The sequence below is a fragment of the Leptosomus discolor genome, chromosome 8 (assembly GCF_034619465.1).
Source record: "Leptosomus discolor isolate bLepDis1 chromosome 8, bLepDis1.hap2, whole genome shotgun sequence".
Lineage (NCBI taxonomy): Eukaryota > Metazoa > Chordata > Aves > Leptosomiformes > Leptosomidae > Leptosomus > Leptosomus discolor.
The window spans coordinates 15,113,609-15,137,754 of record NC_141398.1 but is presented as its reverse complement, the minus strand read 5'-3'; the positions used below and the strand labels follow the sequence as shown (position 1 = coordinate 15,137,754).

General features: G+C 41.7%; 1 protein-coding gene across 1 annotated transcript in view; it reads right to left on the bottom strand.

Moving 5' to 3' along the window:
- Window positions 1–22,458, bottom strand: part of TENT4A (terminal nucleotidyltransferase 4A) — a 56,719-nt gene extending 34,261 nt beyond the window's left edge. The window contains exons 1-7 of the mRNA XM_086468865.1: window positions 21,638–22,458; window positions 10,641–10,764; window positions 9,093–9,139; window positions 8,022–8,142; window positions 6,596–6,703; window positions 5,673–5,801; window positions 4,386–4,599 (exon numbers count right to left, since the gene is read on the bottom strand). Of these exons, the coding sequence (XP_086324991.1) occupies window positions 4,386–4,599; window positions 5,673–5,801; window positions 6,596–6,703; window positions 8,022–8,142; window positions 9,093–9,139; window positions 10,641–10,764; window positions 21,638–22,458 (1,564 nt within the window). The remainder of the gene's footprint in view (window positions 1–4,385; window positions 4,600–5,672; window positions 5,802–6,595; window positions 6,704–8,021; window positions 8,143–9,092; window positions 9,140–10,640; window positions 10,765–21,637) is intronic.
- Between the last annotated feature and the right edge of the window lie 1,688 nt (window positions 22,459–24,146).

Genomic DNA, 24,146 nt, shown 5'->3' with positions numbered 1-24,146 from the left:
GCAAAAGAAATCATAAGCCTTCCCTAATCCACTTACGGCGAACTCAGGCAGTTTAGTTTAAACCACCAACGAAGTTGTGTATGAGTCTTGATTGAAGCAGATTTGAGAACAGAGGCAGGATAGCTCATGCCATAGCATGCCTAGGTTCCTGGATTGCCTCATTCTGCACCTGTAATCAGTTCATAAAAATGTCTGAATAAACACATCTTATTCAACGATACAGTCCACAGAGCTTCTGACTTGCACTGCAGCTGAAAAGCAGGTACGGAAGCCAAAGCTACTATGCGAACTACTGTGAACTGTACCAGTCAAGTCTGTATAGAGGTGATCCTACCCAATCCAGAAAGCAACATATTAAAGAAGCCAGAAGATCACACATTTGCATTTGCTGTCCTGAATAGATTTTCTTTTGAGAAAGGCATTCTCATTAGCAGATCACATCTTGCATACCTGAGCATCCTTCTTTCTTCACAGTCTACAGACTGATCAGTTAATGCACATAACCCAAATGCTCTCACTCTTAAAAAATCATACAGACTTCAATCCTGAGATGTACATTAGTAGATAACAATGGTGTGTGATTTCATGTATAATTCAATCCTCATTCTTTCTTACAAAGCCTTCATTCCTAAAGGAGCATGTCTAAGATTTCCATCACTCACTGTCAGTATTACCACTCCGTCAGCTGGCCTTCCATTACCTGAAGCAGTTTTAAGAACAAGGCCTGGAAAGGTAAAGGTAAGACCATAAAGCTAGGACTGAACAGATCCATTGATGTTAAGCTGTTATCTAGTAAGTACCTTTTTTGCAAACCTTTTTCAGCTTTATAGAGGTTCTTTCAGATGCTAACTTCAACGTATTTGTGTATTTCTATAAATGCATATATTTTCTATACACACATATGTTTGCAGGTCCTAATGACAAAGAGCAGACACTGAAAAGCAAGCAACATGAAGCACAATTAGTCCTGCAAGTTAAAGAGTCTCTTTTCAAAGAAAACACATTGAATGATGTTTAGAACTTGTTAGTGCCTGTGGCAATTCAGAAAGGTTGTTCTTCATTCTCATGAAGGGAGCAGTGCAGGTGAAGCTCTAAGTCTTAAACTGCAATTTAGCTACACTTGCCACTGCCAGTCTGAATAAAGATCAAAATCATTCCTCTTCTGAGCATCAGAAATGACTGAAGGACCTTGAAAATTACCTGATTCAAAGGCATAAAATAATAAGGTTCCCTAATAATCTGCTGAATAAATGCCAAACTTGTTTTACAACCACAGATTAAGACTTCGTCACCTGCAACCAGAATAATGTCTTCCAAGACAGGATACTGCTAGACCAACTCCGTACAAACCTCTTCTAGGATGGCATGACCTACCCTGCTCCAACATGTTCCTGTGAACAGAATTCTGAGTGCCTGGCTTTACAGTTCTCCTAAACGAATGCTTTCACTTTTTACACAAAGAAAGGACAACTGCTTTGAGAAACTGAAATGGTGGTAGCTACAAGGTGTTTATAGAAACTCCTTTCTTTGGATGATGCTAAGGGAAAGATTTTCATCTCATCACCTAGTTGTAGGACATTAACTCAAGACAAAGAATCTTAGGCTATGTATGAAGATCAAGTATAAACTGCCACTTTAAAATGCACCACCAGCTAGATTAGTCTGACATCTCAAAAGCAGAATTCAACACACTTCCCACTTCAAGTGCAGGCTCTCAACATCTTTGTTGGAATTTTGGTTCGGAATTTTGGTTCTCAAATCAAAGAAATTGTAATCCTCTAGCACCCAATAATCAGTCTTGAAAAATCTCAGAGGAAACCCTACAGCACCCAAGAAAATCTGAGCAAGATCCACTACAACCAAGACAGGTTGACGCCTGTTCCTTCCAAATCTAGGAACTAACAGAGGGTACGAGCAAGTAGAACTTAAGTACCATATCCTTCTGATGACATCATTTATCTGTTAGCCAGACATCACCATTTCACATTGAAGAAAAAGCAGTTCCTCCAACTTAAAAGCACTAATCACAGTGAACTTAATCCTGTCCCCTACAAGACTGTCTAAAGTTATTCCTATGAATTATCCTTTTGGCATTCTATTGCCGAACTAGTGCATACGCTCGTAGGAGGGACTTTTACACTACTTGGATAATCTTGAGAAACTGAAAGGCTTTTTCACCCCCAAATTTTTTGTCTGATTTATGGATTAAGAAGTTGTCTTTTGAAGTCTTCTTCCAAGGCTTAACCAGAACTTTAGACAGTGCTGCGATCAGGCTAAAAAAGGATCTCAAAAAAAAGATTAAGAACTTGTGCATACAGGTTTGAGGGAAAAACTCTACAGCAGCTTATGTTAATTAAAGTCAAAAAACATCTGTGTCCAATCTCTACCAAAATACTTGTTCACCTTCTCCACAGTACTGGCACTGACCCTCACGGAGTTAGACACTGAGCAGATCTGACCACAATCTAATCAAGCAGAGATGATGACTTGCCAACTGGGCAAGGAGCTGAACCCTTGCAAAAGTGGGTTTTGGTTTTGGTTTTTTGTTTGTTTGTTTTTTTACCAAAACACCAGCAGTAACAGAACTAAGCCAACAGAATTCTAGACATTATCTACATACATTTGATAAGTACTTTTAGATACTGTAGGAGTATGTGGTTAGTCCTAAGGAGGGTGTATTGGTGAGATCAGATTCAAAAAGCCATCCTGTATGTTCTATGTAATTTTCCTCCTCGTTCCATCAGGCAAGTTCTGAAGCTCTGCGGTAGCTGCAAGTAAATATCCCTATGGGACACAGTGGTCAGACAGCTCCAAGTTATTGTCAGCTTTCACTTCGCTTGCCAAAACACTTTCTCTCCCGTAACAATTACATTATCTCAGCCCATATAACCTCATCTAAAATGTAATTCTTATCAACTCTTTAATAGCATGTAACTAGGCATCTTTCCTCTAAACTATAGTTCTTCACTCTGCAAGATTTATGCTAGGAGGAACAGTTCAGAGCCCCTACTAGACCTGCAACTTTTTTTTTTCTTCTCTAAGAGTCAAAGATAAGAAAAAATTGCAAAGCAGTGATGAAAACATTGTGCAGCATACATAATTTCTTCTCTTTCAGTCCTCAGCAGATAGGAGGAAGGAACAAAACTGGAGGACAGTAAATATTTTTGACTCTAAAGAAATGTGGCTCATGTTGCTACTCAAATGGGTCTTCAGGCAAGTCAGTACACAGCTACTGAAGGAAATCTCAATAACACAATGGAAGTTCTGCAAAATCACACCTATGCCTGGCCTAGTACAAGAGTCATGATGGACACAAACTCAGACCTACAAACATACCCGAGATGTCGTTAGACAAAATGAGTACCTTAGCTTACAACCTGTTCTAGAGAACCATGAACATTTAGCATATTCAGTATTTAAAAGGTGCCAGGCTTCAGCTCCTGATCCATGGTATTTGCTTTAAAAATGCTCTACATAAGCAGTCTATCCACAAGATGCGACAATATGGAGTTTGAGTGCCAATTACATTCTAGAAATACCAATGCTGAAGTCCAAATTAACTGAAAATTGACTTTGTTAAAAAGCTGTTTTGGAACTTCAATTACTTGTGACAGTCTAAATAGAATCCAAACTAAGTACTACAAAGCTGGAAATTTTTTTCAGGAGCTCAGCCAAAATTAATCTTGATTACTTTGAAGGTTACTGAATCAAAACTAAATCTTAAAAAAAAAATTATGTTGGTTACTTTAAAAAGTACATGCAACTGTAACTGGCATTCTCTAAAGGTCCCTGTGCAGCACAGCCGCCAGTTATGCAAACCGCTCTTCACACCACCACCATAATACAGCTGCTCCCTTGCTACACATTCACAGATATACACCCATGTTTCTGTGCAGTCTCTACGGCACCACCCCGCAGGACAGGTACCTCATTTGGGGCATTTCTTTCCCATATGGTATAATTCATCTCAAGTATGGCATCACAGACTGTGACAGGAAAGGCCACATCTCCCATTCTCGTTCTCTCAACAAGCAACGGAGAGCTGTTCCTATGAACAAACTCCCTTCCAGGATTTCCTGGACCTCTTTCTTTTGCTACCCCTCAGCACTGTCACAGAATCTTATTATAGACTCAACACAGTCACAAATCTCCAATGCATTATGTATTTGCGCTGCTCGCGTGCAAGCCAGTTTACTCAGGCTATGAATCTTGGTAGACTCCAGGTCCTTATCCATTAGCCCATCTCATAACCGTACCTCAACACCCGCAACAGTCTCTTCACAGGGCAGCTTAACTCACTTGTCAGACTTTAAGGACGAACATAAGCTGTGAGAGCACAAGTTGAGCCAGAGCTCCGAAATAGTGCAAGAAGTGTACAATCTTACCAGGCAGGAGAGGATCTTCAATACAGAGCATGGATGGTCTGTATCCGTTAGTCATGACTTTCATGATTTCTTCTTTGGCAATATAGGCACCTCCATTTTTTATTCTAATACCAGTTTTCAAGTAGTTAAAATTCCTTCCATAGAGTTCAAAAAATTCTATCAGAAGCATTCCAAGGTTTTCATCAGCTCTTCTGGCATCAATTCTTGGATGCAGCTGTGACAGAACAGTTGTTAATTATTAAAAATTAATGCTTTTCAGACCATAACACAGTGCAACAAAAAGCCCTCATTTAAACAGCTGAATAGAATCTCTTCACACAAATCTGAACTGAGTCACTAATTCTTCACATACTTAAAGTACATTCACATAACCAAGAGGGGGCAGCACTTCAGCAGTATCTGGAAGCCAAAGAATTCCTTCTTCCCTCCTCTTCCAGCTTTTTGAGGATTAGTAAATTCTCTTCCCTAGGCCAAAAGATATGAAGTACTGCATACTACATCACGGCTTAGTAACAGTAATACCTGATTTTTCACAAAAAATCCAGTCTTAATGTTTTCAGAAGCCAGGGTGGAATCCATTTACCCCAATTGAAATACAGTTCTTTTCTCAGTCTCCCCATATTATATACAATATGCAAAATCTATAGCAATATTTCAATTAATCAATACCAGCAGCAGAATATGTAGCTTTTTCCATTATCACAGCTGCTGAGAGACACTAACATTGTCCCTCATCCTACTTGTACAAAGCTTACTGTCACAAAAAATGTATTGGCAGAGTTAGAACTCATTAGCTACTTCATCAGTTACCTACAGTATCTGCCAGTTTAAAGTATGTCAAAACCTGACCAACATACAATTAAAAAACAACTGGATTGGTTGATTTCACAATTTTAATAAACACTGAAGTCAACTACTCTGTACATTCAGTATTAGTAGTCTGGGAAGCAGACTTAAACTGCATCCTGGCTGATTTACAAAACACCAGTAAGATGATTCAGGTACTGAGTAGGCTGCCCATAATCCACATCACAGGTGCTAGCACAGAAAGCAATACACAGCCTCTATGCCATTCACAAGGCTCCTGCTGCTGTTTCAGTTCACACAGTGATTAGAAGTTCTTAAAGGTTTGAGAGGTAGTCCATAGGAACTGCCAGTGATCAAACAGCTAGAGCCCTAAAGCTTTGCATTGCTAGGGAAGTCTAAAGACACAGCACCATAACAGGGCATAAGTACAGAAACCAAAATATTTTAAAGAACACAGAAACAAACAAGGAACAGACTTACCTGCAGGAAACTAATTGCCATTAAAATTAGGCTGTAAGAGCTAATTCCACCAGTAAAAACTTCATTCAAGTCCCTCTGAAGGAGGAACTGTTTTAATACTAAAATCAAGTAAGGCAGCAAAGAATATTTCTGCAAAGCAAAATAAGTCTTGTCAATGATAATGCCAACATTCCAAAACAAAGAACTACACAATCTCAACACAAGTTCATCTTCTAATGCAAAAATATTATTCAGTAGTGTGCTATAGTGTTTCCACAGGAAGAACTGAAACTTTTTTTAATTCTAGAAACAGATGACTAGTCTTCAACTATTATTGCTCAAACAGTTCACATATCAAATTTATCCCCACACACCCCCCCAAACAAGAAGATTTTTTTATCTCTTTGACTGCCACTGTCACTCATAGTCAAAGCTTTCCCTCTAAACAGTACTTTTACCGCAGAGCATAAAAGTAAACTTCATTTTAAGCACATAGCTACAGAAGGATTTGGTTTAGACATCGTTTAGCAAAACAGTATTCGTAATCAAGCATTGCTTAAACACAAGGTAAGCAAAACTTGAACAGACTTGCTTCAGAAGCAAAGTTTAGTACCTATCTGCAGATCTAGGTACGACATAGAAGTCCTTTCACTGTGCAGGTTTATCCACACAAACACCTAGCACAAGGCAATGCTGAACAGATACTAATATAATGTTAAGCCATACCAAAAAAGCTTAGCATGTATCTAGCACACCCTTGGTAAGCAGTGTAACATTCACAATGTCACAGAATTACAGAATGGCAGGCGTTGGAAAGGACCTTGAAAGATCATCTAGTCCAACCCCCCTGCCAGAGCAGGACCACCCAGAGTAGGTCACACAGGAACACGTCCAGGCAGGTTTTGAATGTCTCCAGAGGAGACTTCACCACCTCTCTGGGATACCTTCATGTATTCCTTGATAAATCGAGCTGCCTTCACACCAGTTTCTACATTAAAACTGATATCGACTTTCACTTCTGTCTCCTGGTCAGTAAGTTTTATTATTGGTACCTGAAAAAGATTAAAACAAGGTTTTATGAATCTCCAGAAATGTAACACTGGTGCTATTCTCCACTTGCTTACTCAAGACACATGGATACTATCAGTCCAAATGAATTCAACTATCAAGACAAGGAAACATGTTTTTGAGAAAAGATAACAATCCTAACTTGACCGACAAGCAAACGCTTTTTAGTGAGATGACTGAAAACAGAGGCATGTATGATCACATTAACTTATGATCACTCGTGTACTCTCCCATAGCTATTAGATATCTTCCTTCATAGTTCGCAATATTAGTGCTTTGTAAGAGAACTGAGTTTACTTAATTTAGTGACTCTGTGCTGTTAACCGGAGACATTCTACTCCCATAACCTGTGGGAACTGCACTCATTTGACCCAGCACTGCACCATTCACTGCTAAACTGACACAAGACTAGCCTAGCAGAAAAAATAAAGCACTGTCTGTTGGTTTATCAAGCTGAACTGGTTCACTGCAGAGTCAAACGAAACCCAGAACGGATAAAAGCAAAGCAGGAGTAGCACTACTTCCTCTGCTGGCAGCAGTAAATTATTATAGAACTACTGAATACGTAGTTCAGTCTTACACCACCACCTTGAAGGCAATATCCTACAAAATCATCTTACAATCACAACCTAAACTTCAGCTGATAACATATATTTTAAATTCAACTTCTTGTATTCTTATATCTGAAACAAAACAAAAAAGAGCAGCAGTATAGCATCATTCTGTACCAATTGCTCAGTAACATAAAATTCTCATGCTGTCGGGTTTTAGTATATTCAATGTGATCTGTTAGTCTTACAAGACATATGCAAGAGATATTACACATCAGTTTCACAAATTAAATAAAGCTCTTAAGTAGCTATTTTGGAAGGGAAAAACAAATGTTAGGTTTGGAACACTTCGCTATACCATCAGAAACAAGACAACCTGAAAAATCAGGATTTCAAGCTAGACAGCTTTAGTTACTGACCCCTGCCTAAATCAAGTCCTCTCAAAGGTCAGTAGAAAAACTCTATACAAATACTTAACTTATTTTACTAGATATTTTGCAAATACTGACTTTCAGATCTTTATTGACAACATAAGTATTAAGTATGGCCTTCCAGCAACACAATACACAGAAATACCATTGTCGATGTAGTGCTATTGCTAAGCACATGCAGATTCTACCAAAATCTTGCACAGATGATGCAAAACATTGTGTTTAAGACAGTATCATTTGTATTAAGAACACTATCTATCACAAATATCTTAAGGGGTCTCAAAGCTTTTCAGTTTAGTATTCCAAAGGCTAGTACTTACCGTAGCTTTATCAAGTACTTTAATGGAATATGGCTCAGCCACATTGTGTTTCCTCAGTGCCTGCTCCAGCAGCTGTAAAGGGGGCCGCTCCCATTTCCCAAAAACAACTAGATCAATATCACTAGACAAAAAGCACACAGCATAAGATCCATTAAGTCTAAAGCATAATACTCCATCAGAAAAAAAATTGTAAAATTGACATTCTACATATTACAAGTCCTCCAGGGTGATCATTTTGCAACTTTTAATCTAGGTTCCAAATAAGTGTCCTTTAGCAATGTTAACTAAGAGATAGTCCAGTGTGCTTTAGGACCCCAAGTAGTATTCTAGTTTCTTGCTTCCAGTTCTCTGACTAGTTCTTTGAGCTCCTTTCTCTTTCACCTTTCTTGCTCCCTCCCCTCTGACTTCTACAGCCCAATCCCATCCCTCATCTACCCATGTCGACAGGCATATTAATAGTCCAAACAATTTTCATCAGTGATTGTTCTTCATAGAAATGAAATTTCCAGTGCTTTTCTACTGAAAAATTAATTGACGTAAAGACAACACAGTCTTTAAGACACAGCTACACAGGTTTTCCACATCCATCTATTGAACCATTAAGCGATATGAAACACAGAATTAAAAAAGACATTTTGCTCTCCAAAAAGAAATAGGAAAACATAGCTGTGATGACTCCTCTGACTTTGTACAGTAACTCTGTGCTAAGTGAGACAGTCTCAGTAATTCACCATATTTAACAAAACACAAACTTTACCCAGGAAATATCAAACATTCAATTTCATTGCACCTTGAAAACAAAGAGCCAAAGACTAACCCCAGACACTAGGAAAAGGTAATTGACCAAAGGGTCAGTAAGTGCCTAGAGAAATACAATGATATATCAAATACTTAATCTCAAATCTGTACATTCAAAAACTCTTCCCTTTGTCACATGGGACATTAGGCAAAAATTTTACTGCAAGTTTGATAGGTTTACACATTGCAATCTAAATTCCCCTTTGAAATTCAGCATTACTTTAAAAGAAGACGAGTGTTATATAAAAGTTTTATATAACAGTTATTACTTACCTAGTTGGAAGGTAAAGCCCTGTACTAAAGCTGCCAAATATCTGGACCTGAAAAAAAAAACCACAGCAGTGAAATATCTTGTAATTATGAATGCTCACTTCATTTTACTTTCACAAGAATTAATATTTTTCTGGACTTGTTAAGGTTATAGCCCGGTAAAAACGGTATCAAACTTACTTTACTACACACTGTTAAGCCTGTACAAATGCACTTTCTCTTACAGATGCAACTTTAGAGGAAATCGTTTCTTTTTAACATGAAATTACTACCAATCCTGCTAGCAGCAGAGCACAAACTTTTGAAACAAGTTCTTCTCCCTATTTATTTCCAGTTTGATAGAAGTATAAGCTGTTATAAACTTACTTCCTTCCTGCTCCCTTCTTTCCTCACAGGACAGATGTACTGAAATTGGAAGAGTTTAAGAGAAACATTTTTCCAAATTTTTAGGTTTAAAACTCAGCAAGTGCATCTAAACACGTAATTCAGATGAACACAAATACTCCAGATTTTACTGTAAGGATGACTGTGAAACTGCGGTAGGTGTTTGTGCGTGTGGGAAAGGCGGCGTGCTGAAGAGACATGCACAACAAACACTCTTAGTATGCTTCCAGTCTAGAGAATTAAGATGTTCTTCCCCCTCTGCTACAGAAGAGCACAATTTACAAGTTCACTTCTTTGAAGTGACCTATGAAAAGGCTGGGCAACACTTGGCCATTTTGGTGTTTACATCTGTTCCCACAAGCTAGAAAAATGTTACTACTAAGGAAAATCACAGGTGAGGATGAAGTAGATGAGCTTTACAGTATCTTTAGCTCAGTACTGTGGCCACAGCCCTCACTCTTCATCATGGAAGGCTATGAAATCACAGTGGTCTGAAATGTTTTTCTGCTTCTTAGTGACTATGACAAAACTGGTAATCCAAAAGCTGATGCTAGAGATACACTTTACATAACATTCCTTTTGGGTGTTTTTTGTTTGGAGGAAACTTAGTCTTTGGTCAATAAAGGGTTTAAAAATACAACAGCTTTGGTTGCAAGATACCTCAGGAAGTCAAGTCTAATTTTCCCACTAAAGCAGGGCTAAATGAATTGCTGAATGTCAAATTTAAAGTACAAAAAATCTGGGGTTTTTAACTGTTCTTTTGTAAAATATTTGCAATTACAAATACCCACAGAGTCAGGACTCCTTGAAGAAACAGATACATAGGTAGCCAGTCTCACTTTTATATTCAAAATGAAGTTATGCCAGGACAATTAATTTAATAAGCATTTACTTTAAGAAATGCACTCAAAGTGGACAGTTCTTCACATCCCCAGTTCTCAAAATGACAAAATTACCAGTAGCCTTTATTAACTTGAAACCTAGGTTTTAAGTTTCCTCCACTTTTTAAACTAAACTGCCAAGTACTGCAAGAGCTGTGATATTAAGTCAATTGCTTTAAGTTTGAAGTCTTACCTGTTCGTTTCTAAAACACAGAAAGATCATAGCAAGGTTAAGTGAATGGAGTTCTACACTAGAGAAGCAAATCAACACATAGATTACACTCACATCAGCTGTAGGCCAAAGATCTTTGATGACTGTTTCTATCCTTTTTACCACTTCTCTTCTCATAGCTGCTTCTTCAGGACGAGGGGACATGAAGTCATAGAAGTCAATTATTTCTTCATGTAGTCTAGAGGAGAAAGTAGCATCAGGTATAATGACAAATTAACTATTACAATAAATATCAACGAAACCAGGCCACAGGCTTTATTTAATATCATCATTTAACCTAAACCAGCAGTACTTTCAAGAAAGGTGAATGCCACAAATTGTCTTTCATATGGGAAAAAGGAGGGTTTGGGATCTGGGACAGATATATTCATACTTGATTTTCGTGGCAGCACCTCACAGTAATCTCAACAATACCTACACACCAGCCCTCATCACATTACCTAAATGCTAAAGACGTCAAAAGACACAGCATGCAAACACTAGTAGACATTTACCAACCTTCTTACTGGCTCTACAGTGAAAGTCAAATTCAATTCCTGATTCCCAAAGATTATGTTCTTTAAAAATCAAAGCATAGTCTTAAAAACTACACGATGATCCAAACATGAAGCAGCACAAGAACAATTAAAATCTTCAAGTACGCTTATACTTCCAGGGGTTCTTACTTCTGTGTATGCGGAAGTTTACACGGACTTGGAAACAGGCCACTGGCTTTAATGAGTTTTTGTAGAGGGCGATAAAAGGGACATTTGAGTATTCCTTGATGTGAAAGTGTCCACTTTGACAAATGGGGACTCCTTTGACCACTCAAGCCCTTTATTAGCCATTCATTCATGCAGGAAGTGACCTTCCAACCCAACTACTCAAAGTGTGAAGTGTAAAATACATTCTCAAGTATAAAGTACACTAATACGAGTGCTACCTGAGGAGTTCTGACACTGAATCTTTATATGTTAAGTGCTTTTGTTTCCCATCTCTCAACACTATAGAACACCCACTGCCAAATTTGAAAGAAGTCAATTTGAATTTTCAGGTGAATGTCATGTTTGCTTTTAATGGAAAAGCATCAGGCGATGCCAAACAAAACCAAAAAACTGCAAATAACTACTGCTGTGATACTTCACAAAAATGTCTTTTTGATGTAGACATATTTCTAAGATTTCCCTCTAATTGAAGAAACATCAGTTCCACATTGTAGTGATATCCAAATACTGCGCTAAAAAAAAAATCAGGTTTCATTATATTTGTAAAAACACTGGGAACAAAACTTGTTGGTGAGATGTAACTGTACTTTTAATGTAAGGTGGAAAAGATTAGAAACGAAAGGATGCAGAAGATGGGCTGCTTGTACTTGCTACACTACTCAGCTTGCTAATCTTAACAGCCTGGAGGAACCTACCATTCACTAATGCTATTACTGCAAAGCACAGTAAACATCTGCTGCTTACAGGCTGAACTATGCAACAGAATTGACACCTTTTGTTTACCAAAAAATTATCTGTTTTACTGTTTTAGGAAAGGCAGAAGCACTTCTAGTATTCAAGTTAAAGTAATACTCAGGAGACATTCTCAGACTTTTAAAAAGTTTTTCCTTAAAGGCAGGTTTTTAAGAAAGGAGATCATTTACTTTAGTCATCATTTACTGTATCTACAACTATTATTATATATAACATTGACTTGTTACTTCAAGGGCTAACTTCAATGCAGTGAAATGAAATTCTCAAACAGCATCAACAAACTAGAAGGTGAATGAAATGCTAGAGAGACTTTGTTCCCTCGAGTAGGCATCCTGTTTCAATATCAAGTCTACATTACTAAGCATGTTAATTTATTCTAAAAGAACATACAGAAACATGACTGCATCATTTACATGGCACAACTGATTCTTTTTACAAACATACTCATTCTAGTACGAAAATTTTTCTAACTGAAAAGTCTAACACATCAGCCAAGAACCCTTATAAAAGGAAAGAATAGATGCCACAGTTAAAGCACGTGGGCGTAACACTAAGTGATCAGGGGAGGGAGGTAAAGAAATGGAAAGGCACAGGCAGCATTTTAAGAGAAGCTTTGTTGAAATAAAGGTTACAAATAATAGGATACATTCTTTCAGTGCAGTGTGAACTCTGAAACGTGCCTGGGGACTCCACTGTCTCAAGACTAAATAGTGAAAGGCTCAGCAGCCACTCTGCATATTTCAGAAATCTTCACCTACAACTACTGCAAAGCGCAATGGCATTATCATGGAAATGCAGGTGAAATCTTACACTACAACAATCAAATGCATTCAATAGTTGAAATCAGTATTACAGGCTAAAACTCAGGAACATAGTTTAGTGAAACAAAGGAGAATATATATGATTGAAAGCAATAGTATATTCTGAGATACAGACTTCTTCCGATATGATCTAGGATTAAGACATCTACAAAAGTAGCAAAATTAGAACTATGACTGAGGAGATGAACTTCCAATTCTTCTCTTCCCAACCCACTCACAACACCCATAAGGTGCCTTTACTTTTTTAAACCAGTCCTCCTCACTACCAGGAGCACTCAGGTAACAGTACTCTATGCCCTATGCAACGTTCCAGGCTTACAGATGACAGGAGCTACGAAAACATGGTGCTACGTTCACAGACTACACTGCCACACCAAATCAGTCTCATACTACCACATAATTCAGACTGCAATTATCTTTGTCACTGTAATTGTATGGAAGGTAGTGAACTCAAAGGCTGGCAGAATAAAAAAAAATCTAAACTATACAGAACTTATGAATCAGAGCTGTGAAGTGTTTTAAAGGCAGGTACTCTAAATACTAAAATCAAGTAAGATTCAAGCTTACTTTGCCAGTTAGCTCCTAAGGAGGGAAGGAAAAAGTACTTTCGTTCTCACCCACAGAACACAGAGAGTAGTTTATAAAACATATTGTACCTTTTCCACAGGAGACTGTATTGCTCTTATTTCCTAAGCTTCCTCTTTGCCCCATATTCTTGCAAGTCAGAGCCAGTTCTGATGTCAGATTGAGTTTCTTGCCAATCAAATTTTACCTCTTAGGAGCGCTTTAACAGTTCATGCACTCAAGAAACTAAGCTTATTGGACTGATTTACACCAAAAATTTCCAGACTTAAGTAACAGAATTTGTTTACATTTTGAAAAAGAATCAAAAATTCATCTATTTTTGCAAAGTATGTGAAGCCAATAAAACTCAACCAACTGCCTTATTAATGGCCAAACATACTTTGAAAAAGCTTTATTACAAAAATCTAGAAAAGAAACTGATATATACCTTCAAGTTAATACATGGCAAAATAGATTTGCTACGTAAGCTTCTGAACAGCTGTACATTACTCCTGATTTAGGCTGCTTGAGTTCACCACAACATCAAGAAAACATCACATAATTATTTTGTTGCATCAGTGAAGGAGCATAGCATACGTTAAACCTTGGAACTGAATCAGCAAGCTCGCTATGCCAATAAATAGAACCGCTAAACACTGAAATTCCTGTCTTAATACTATTCTCTTCCAAATGCCCAAAGATAGCAAGCGATTAACATCCCAGACAAGTCAGAAAGGTTGCAACAACAGAAACACATCAGTGACGAGAGACTAATTATGCCCATGTAAATCACGTATGCATTACACTAGGTTAGCCACTGCAATATTTAAGAGGAGAGGCAACTCTTGACAATCTCAAGCAGCAGAGTAATTCAAAATGCAACCAAAGCATGACTAGCAGCAAACCCTGCACATTCAAAGTCAGTTTCTCTGCAAGGCAACAGAAGCTAGAAAAGCCTTTTCTGGATTTAAGTACTGCTGCAGTTCACCACATACAGAGGAAGGTTCTTAAGAATCTCAACCAAAAGAATAAGGTGTTTCAGAGACTATTAAAGATACCACACTGGTTGTTTAGCAAAAGCATGCATCACTAATCAGACTTTAGTGAAAAAGAACTTCTACTACCTTGTCCCAGGATTCCATCAGAAGATGTCTTCAGAAACACTGAAGTCATGTATAAAGCAGGAAAAGAGGATTGGAAGATTAAGGATATCAAAAAGGATTATGAGGAACAACTTAACGAGATGCAAACCTATGCTTAAGAAAGGATAAATTAGCTCAGGAGCCCAAAAACCTGCTTCTCTTAAGTGAATTAAGTGATCAGAAAAGAGAAAGTTAAGTCATCACAACACACGACAAGTAGAGAAGCTAGTAATTTTTTTTTTTTTATCCCTCAGAGGTTTCCCTGATCCCTAACTACACAGGGAGAACTTGTCCCAAGCCAACTTTTTAGTAGAAAATACTTCACAGCAAAAGCTATTCCTGATAATTGATATTCATCAAAAGCACCACTCACTTGATACTGCATTTGTATCAGAATTAAGCAGCAATTTTTCTTTTTCTTAATTTAAAAGCATTAGTTTTGACACTCAATAATCAAACTAGTCAAAAGTAGAATCAATGCAACACATGAATAGTTATGATTATATCAAGACGTCAACATCGCTTTCATAAATGGAAGTAGTGTCTTAAAACAATTGGGAATTATTTGCAAGAATCAGCGAACCACAAAAGAAATCCTGTTACCTACTTGGATTTCCAAACGGCATTAGATAATGGTCCTCACGAAGACTTACAAAGAAACTAAGCTGACATTGGATGAGAGGGAAGACCTTCATGTAAATAAAGAACTGTTATAAACAGAAACCAAGCAGCTGGAACTCTTAGTTTCCATATTAAAGGAGGGTCACTAATGAAGACCCAAAGCGCCCTATGCTAGTCAACATCCTCATATCTGATCTGGCAATGGGACAAATAGTAAAGCAGAAAATTAAGGCTGCAAGGTTATCTAGAATAAGCCAACTCAAGAACTGGACATTAAAATAGACTGCACAATGAAGTAGCAAGAAGAATTTGAGATAGGATAAATATAAGCACAATAGAAGCATATGAGAAAATTCTGTATTCACAAAGATGCAATGAGGGGCTCTGCACCAGCTCTAAACACTGAGAATCAAAATCTTGAAATAAGAATTCTGTTTAAAGGTTTGTTCAACACTCAGTGGCCAAAAAGAACAGGTCAGTACCATGCTAGTAATCAGGAAACAAAGTCCAAGATGGAACAAGATAGCCCAAGATGTAGGAATACTGTGACACTACCACACACAGGTCCGGTTCAACGAGTCCCAAGGATACAACAGAACCGTAACACATGCAGCGGTGATAAACATCTAGAGGCAGCAAACAGCTTCAATAGAAGAAATGATTAAATAGACTAAAAAACAGACAATTGTCAGGTGATTCAACTTCTCCCTTCCCTCTTTCAAGTCAGCTGCAAAGAGCACTCATGGACTGCCTCATTAATGCACAGACCTGTGGACTGCAGCAACTACAACCCCAGTGACAGCCTCAGGACAAAAAAACCTGGCATCTATACATAATGCACAGCTTAACTGAGGAACACGTTGCTGCAAGACACTGCTGATCCCAGAAGCTCATACCAGCTCAAGATGACATGAGACACATTCATACACAAAATCCACAGTAAGCTTAACAATACACGTGGCCCAGGTAGTCCAAGAACCACAGATCACTTAAATCTGAGAGATTATTCCAGGAAATATCACCACAGGCTCATGTCGGTATATTCTTCTCCCAACATTTGGCATTAGCCTCTAATGGTCTCACCCGATACAGCTGTTTATGTTCTTAGTGCCAATTACCTCTACTGCCAAAGCCTAACAACTGTGAAAAGCACCATGAAGCTGATGCCAGGATTAAACTGCTCCAAACATGTCCCATTCTCCTCTACACACAGATGTGAGTATCTGTCATGAAAAGCCTTCTCATGTTTTACCACTGTAGCTCAGCCTTTCTGACCTCTACTACTATGTCCTTTCTCAAATCTACTGCTGCCAAAATATTCCTTTCATTGCATTACAGAAAGCCTCAGTCTAACTCTATGGTAGGCTCCCCTTTGCAAGGGAACTTTGAGCTTTATGTACTCTAGGTAACTTGGTCGACCGCAAAAAAGAGATGTTATGTTCTTTTGACAATTCATCCAGCAGCTACCCTTGAACTCTGCAGCGTACCAACCTTTAGGCACGAAAACAATCTGTTCAACCACAACCCGATGCTCTCTCAAGTCTCTCTCCAGAAATTTACTATGACTAACAGGCAACTACTCCTGCCCTCCCCCTTGCACACTACAGTATATGCTGCCTAGTTATGCCCTGATCCAAAAGCCAGATGAAACAGGAATCCAGTGTACATTGCCAGCACTGCCTGCCTCTTACATTAAGACCTTCACTACAGGCATCCACCTAACATTGCAGATAACAGACACTAATGATTTAACAGCAGTGTGGATGAAGCCTAGCCCACTGTGTTGATTCTTTATTAGAAGGTATTAGATCAAGACAGCACTGTCAAGTACAGGGAAGAGTTAGAATACCACCCTTGGGAATCCCTTTAAGCCTTTACAAATGCTGGACAGCCCAGTGCAGACAGCAAAGGCTTCACAGAGTTTCCAAAGTCTGCATTTTCTCAGCTCAAAGTACATCAAAATAAAATCTGCAAAAGGGGCTCACAATGTGGCAACCCTACCCATTAATTCACGCTGTCCAGCTCTGACAGCAGCATAATAAGAAGCAAGGGTTGTGAAATACAGAACTAGAGGTATGGAAGGTCCTGAATGCAATGCACTTTCAGTAGTGCATTGCACAAAACCCAGCAATTAAATTTATCTCGGTCAACAAAGTTCAGCAATATACCATAAAAGCAAAAAACACAGTAATACTGGAATTAAAACCACTTCAGCACACAGGTGAAAAAATAAACAAAACTTAATATAGACTTGTTATATAGTAACGTCACCACCTTTGAGCAGCTACAGAAATAAACCTCTGGACATCACTTTTGGTACACAGCATCCTTCAGCTGCAAACCAGTGAACCCTGAAGCAAGTCTTCTGGGGAAGCACTGTCATAAGCTTACCTTGCTTATAAGAACTCTCCCCGGGTATCCGCCATGGTCACCTGACAAATGCTGGCCTGAAGCTTCCTTCAGCCTAGCCAAACATGGAGGTGTTTGAGCTCTTGTGCTCTATGACAGAATTTTTGCATTGTCATCAAGAAATGGTTAAAGATAACAAGTATCGAGATGGGAAAAATGAACGCAGTAAGTCCTCAGATGCTTTGCAATGCTAATTAGTCCAGGCAGCACCATTCCAATGTACCATAACACTTGTGGTATCCACACTAATCCTCAACAAGCCAGTTCTGTTGTTTCTGCACAACACTGTAAAGTGCCAAGCAGATATGCCAGGTATTTCAGCAATAATCTCATTTAACATCTACAATCAATCTGATTAGGTAGTTGAAAGTATTAAGCAGAACACGTTCATATTGTTAAAAATGCCTTAATTCTTTACTTACTTTGTTAAGTTCATATTAAGAAGCAGAATAATTAAATCAAATATGATTTTATACTATTCACAAGCTATTAGTTACGTCTTAAGAGAGATTGCCCTATTAGCTGTGTACCCAAGCAATGAAAACCTAGCAATAGAATTCTCAGTAAAAAGTTTAGAACAGCTTGATTTCGTATTTTGAATTGGAATTCCACCACTTTTAAACTCTCTGGATGCTTAAATTAGTCAGATATATTTAAAATACTGACTTTACAGAAACAGAAGGTATTACTCTGATGTACGAAGAAGGTAGTAGACCCTAAGATGCTAGATGTAATTTAAAACCACTCGAGGGTACTTTACAGTAGCAAGAAACCACATCTAGTTCTGAACATCAGTCACAACAGTTCGAGCTAACCTCATAATACTGAAGGATGCTTATCTGCATCACACTCGAAATGAATCATTTTGTCATCCACACTCCTAACCTAAACCCAGGCATTTAAGAGTTTACATTGTTGCTATACTAATCACTCTCTTGAAGCGTTGGAATAAATACAGCTCGTTCTCCTCACTCCTTACCTTCCAAAAATCTGGAAAAAGATGACACAGGCCAATCTAGGGCATCCTACAGCACAGCTTTAGGACAAAATCTAATCAAGCATGGCTGTTCACTCTTGTGTTTTATGAGAGGGAGAATTTCCTTTACAACACAAAGACTGGCATGCTGCTGTCAGAAGGTGGTAAAAGCAATAGGGATGAGTGCACTAGAAAAAAGGAATGCCGTACATAAAACAGAGTAAAGCACAGCCTTTACAACATAAAGCATTCCTAAACATCACCACACCTACCACCACACAGCCACTGAATATGATCTATTTGAAAAAAAATGACTACTTGCACTGCTACAGACCATCTCCAGCTCTGAATGAGAATGCAGAGAGCACAGTCCTACTTCAGAGCATGCAGATCTTTCACCGAAAGTACCACTGCAGCCTGGAAGAGGGCAGAGATTACCTTTCCTAGTCAGTTACCAAAAGACAACACAATAACGCTGTGAGTTACTGCTTATCACTTGGAAATTTCAGCCTGTTGTAGAACATTCTGCAGAGAACAATGCTCATGGCAGAGTAAGCTCTGACATTCATGCATAATATAAGCATGAGAGCATCTATGATCTAGGCCTCTTCCTATAACCTATGTCCAAATCAGACTGCAACCAAAGCTTGTAAGGATCACATTTTTTTTGACAGTTGCATACACCAGTCTGACACCACTGAAGATGCTCTGTCAATAGACCATCGCAGTTATGGAAGCGATGCCAAGTTAACACCAGGCAACAAATCAGGAACATAAAGGATCCAGAAGAAACTTCCATAGGAATTTGTTCCCACCCCAGTCTTTTCAGTACATTTTTATTTGAACAGCCAAATAATAGACCAGCCTGGCTTCAGGAAAAATAAGTTAAACTCACCAGTAGTCAGGTATTACTGCAGAAGACAGACACCTAAAACCGCTCCATCACTGACAATATTTTTATCATTTCAATCACATAAGTACTTCATAAAAAAATTTCTAACACCAAACAAAACTGTTTTTAAATACATACTTGTCCAAGATTCACCTTGGGTAACAGAACTCAAAGTTTAAGGCAGAAACTGCTTCTCTCATTTAAGTCTATGGTCTCAACTTCCATGCTCTACTTCAGCACTAGTTCCCTGCTACTCTAAGGAAAGATGGAACTATGGGATCACACACGCTATAGTTACTGGTGTCACACTCCTAGCATCAGGTCTCACTGTAGTAATAAAGATCCTTGCAGAAGATCAGGAAACACAGCTTCCACTTTCAAAGATATACAGCCAAGAAATATCATTAACACATTAGCAAAATGACAACCTTTATTATGGAACTGAATAGCGCAACTGAAGCTCGGCTAAACAATTTCCTTGTGTATGGATTCTATATCAATTTATAAGCGAAAAGTGACATAACCTTTATTAAAGGAAAACCAACAGAAGACAACAGAGCAGAGCATAAAAGATAAGGATACGTGATTGGCATAGGTGGTACTGCCTAACAGCTAGGGGACACAGAACCTGCAGTGCCTGGATCAGTTCCCAGGTTTGCCCTAGACCTGCTGGGTGACCTCGGGCAACTCCCTCATCCATCTGCCTGGAGATCTACCTCAGTGACACTGACTTATCTTACACAGAAAAACTAAAATGTTAGCTCAGGGTTCTACTGCATCTCTATGGAAATAAAACAAAAATTCAGATACTAAAAATTTAAGACACTATTGGAATTTTAGACACACATTTTATCAGTACAGGACCCAAAGCTCCTAGCATATGACACCTCTTAAACGTCCAGATCTCAGCTTCCTCTAAGCAATTTTCATTTTCAGTGTCAGTTTGGAATTAAAAAGCAGTAGTCACAAGTCTTGTCCTCCCCAGGAGAGGCTATGGTTTGCAAAACCAGAACTTTAAAACATCTCTTAACACTTCTGGATAACTTTAATGTACTCAACGCCCAACTACCACCGAAAAGAGAAGAGGCACTGTCCTTAAATCTCTTGCTTTAATTTCTCCAGCTCTGAAAGGGTACGCTGTTATCTTTATCTGTTTCCTTCTACAAATATGCAGTGCCTTTACCCCACAAGCATCCAAGGGTCTTAGATCTCAGGAGTTACAAGAACCTATTTTCGAAATTACATCAGAAATCCGCGGTGGACAATCAATGCAGTTAGCACTTTTTCCATGAATAAAATAACCTTAACATTAGAAAGCAACATTTCCCCTTCACTGAGTGCAATTTGACAGCTGAAATACAGAAATCTCATGGAGCATGCCAGAGCTGCTTTGTTTAAGTTTAGTCCCTCCTACATGCCGATCCAACCAAAGTGAATACTCAGCCTTACTAACAACTCATTTATATACGAAAATTATGGCCACAAACTAGGATAAACATCATAAAACTGTTTTCTTTAGAAAGCCAAAATTTCAGTTCGTATACCTGCTGCCTCAACTTATTGTAGAGCTAGAACACTTCCCTCAAAAATGTTCTAAGACCACATTGACTTTCATGCTTATTTCAGTCAGAATTGGGCACTTCCCTTTCAAACGATGTTCCTAACACTCCCCAAGGTAACCAGTCCGCCACAGCTTAAGCAGAGGCATTTAAAAATTAGCGCAAGGACGTTTTTCGAGCTGCTCTGAACTGAAGCCTTCCACATTCCCTTTACAATCTGAATTGACCCCTACCAGCTTTGACAAGCATTCCCCCACCCATCTTTGCTTTAATTATTGTAGATGCCGTTTGATAGTGGCCTGACAACTTCACCTCTCAACCTACTACAAAACAAGGCCTAACCTCCTCTATCTATGGGTTCCCAGTCGCTGCCTGCATCGCCACTTCGGCCAGGAGCCACCCAGCCGGCACAGACCAAGGTGATTTACAAAAGAACACCGTTTCGTGCCCCACCATACCCTATCATCAACCTCGCTGCCGCAGCCGGCTACAGAGGAGTTTGTGAGACCCCAACACACCCGCCCCCGTGCCCAGATGGGCCGCAGGAGAGGCTGCCGAGGTCCCCCTTTCCTCTCGGGCTGCAGCAGCCCCAGGGGCCCCGGCTGCTCACCCCTGCACGCCCGGGCTGTATTTCCTGGTCTTCCAGGGTGTGCCGGGGCTCTGCAGTGCTGGCTGAGGCGGCTGCCGCTGCTGGTGGGGGGAGTTGATGGCGACGCCACGGCTGCCGGAGAGTAGGTAATTCATCCCATAGGTGCTGGCTTTATTCTCCCGTTTCCTACGGCCCGGGTGGTACTGGTGCTGCTGGGGAGACGCTGGCGGCGGCGGGTGGGGGCTGCGTGCCAGATGCGCGGGCTGGTGATGCCCGTTCACTTTGTTCTCGTGGAAGTTAAAAAACTCCCCAGGTCCGGCCCCGCTGCCCAGCAGCCCGGGAGGAGCCACCGCCGCCGCCCGGGGGCCGCAGGAGGAAGAGGAGGAGCCGCCGCCTCCGCCGCCGCTGCACGATCCCGAGGAGGAGAAGCCGGGGCTCTCGGTGCCGGACTCCACCGACGAGCAGGAGGACGAGGAAGACACGGAAGGCGACTTCTGCAGCCGCCGCCCTCCCTCGCTGCCGCCGTTCACCGCCGCGGGGCCGGCGGTGGGAGCGGGAACCAGTCCGGTCAGCAGGGCCGGAGGGGAAGGCGAAGGCGAAGGAGGCGAGGAAGAGGAGCAGCAGTTGCCGCCGCCGGGCGCCCCGAGCCGCACGCAGCTGTGGCCGCGGGGCGGGGAGGAGGCGGCGGCGGAGTCCAGCGCCGGGGAGTTAAGGCAGAGGTAGTGCGGGAAGCTGGCGCCGCCCCGGCCCCCCACGCCCTGCGAGGTCTCCCAGATCTGCATCCACAGCGCATTCGCGGGGCCTTTCTGCTCGGGCTGGATCCAGGCCACGCGGGGATCCATCCACGCCCGCCCGCCTCCGACCCTCACGGCCCGGCCAGAGCGCCGCGCCGCCGCCCGCTCACCGCCCGCCGCGCACTCCCTCGCCTCGGCGCGCCGGGCCCGGCAGCGGCGCTAGACCCGGGCCGGGAGCAGCGGCATGTGTCGCGGGGAGGAGGGAGGGCGGCCGGAGACGGGGCGGGGGGGTGGGCAGACCCCAGTGAGGCGAGCGCGGCTCGGGAGGAGCGGAGGCGGCGCAAACTGTACCCGGCCCGGCGCTGCCCGGAGCGCTCCCCTCGCCGTTCCAATGTGGCGTCCCCCTCGCCAGGGCCAGAACCGGCACTGCGCATGCCCCGCAGATTTTAAACCTTCACTGGAGACGGCCGCCCTGGCAACCGCACATGCGCGCTGGCCGCCCCGGGGGGAGGGGCCAGGCCCGCCGAGACCGGTGGGAAGGGGGAGGGAGAAGGACGTTGGCGAGGCTTCCCCCGCTCCGGCGCGCTCGCCCTCACGCGCATGCGCACCCGGGGGACGTCGGAAGCGTTGGGGCGGGCGGAGGGGGTTGGGCGCTTACCGCGCCTGCGCGCAGCGGCCCGCCTGTGGCCCGGGCGGCGGGCGGCGGCGAGGTACCGCGCTGGGCTGGGCGCCGCTGGGCGCCGCCGGGCGGCGGGGCGGGCAGCGCTGCCGCAGTTCGGCCGCTATGGCGGGAGCCGGTGCGAGGCCGCCGCCGTTAGCGGCCGCGGTGCGGGGTCAGCGGCCAGCCGCGGCCCAGCGGCGGTTTCCCACGGGCTCCGCGTTGTCTTCTCCGTGCCGGGGTGTGATCCCTTTGGAGAGGTGCGGGCCTGTTCCCACAGAAATCAAAAGGTGAATTTGGAGGAGCAACTGAGATGAGGAGCGAGCACAGGCAGGCTTACTTCTAGAGGGGCTGAATAGCCGGGCATGCGGGGCTGGGCAGGGCTGTGCTGACCCTCTGGAGGAAAGGGGAGGCCCGGAGGCGGGCGGGTCGTGCGTACCGGCAGAAGCACGCAGTTCACAAGCCAGGGCAGGCTCTCCTGCTTGCCTTTCTAGCACCAAGGAAGCACCGTACTACATTTTCACTGAATACCGAGGTTTTTTACTGGTCTTGGATCACAGGGCCTGTGCTGGGCGGTGTTTCTGTAACAGATGGAGAGTGATCACTGGGTAAAATGCATATGGCTGTTGGAGCGGGATCAAATGCAAACACGCTGTGTTTCTCCTGTGGTCTAAAGATCGGCTTTTAACAGCCAGCCTTCCAGATTGATGTTCGTAACTGTTCTCTCTCTAATCCAGTGATGTGGCCTTTTCCTTGAGCAGCTTCAGCATGCGTATGGACCGAGTGTCCTCTCCCCAGGGTACTCACAGTCTCCAGCAGGCCAGAAGTCACCAGTCAATCAACTGGATACAGCCCTTACCTGACTACAGCACAGCAGAGAGGAGGGTTGTACATGCATAATGACAAATAGTCTCAGGGATTTCCAGTTCCAATGCCCTTCCAATGCAGGTGTGTAGTACATCTTAGGTGATCTAACAACCTACTGCCACAGAAGAGGAGAGGTCGCGCTCACCATAATCCTGCTGCTCCCTTTCCCTGCTCCCTTGCAAAAGCCCTTATATTGATCAGTGAGCCAATTTAACTTGTTATTTCAGCAGAAAACTGCACTAGGAAGAAAAGGAATAGTTTTCAGCTGTTC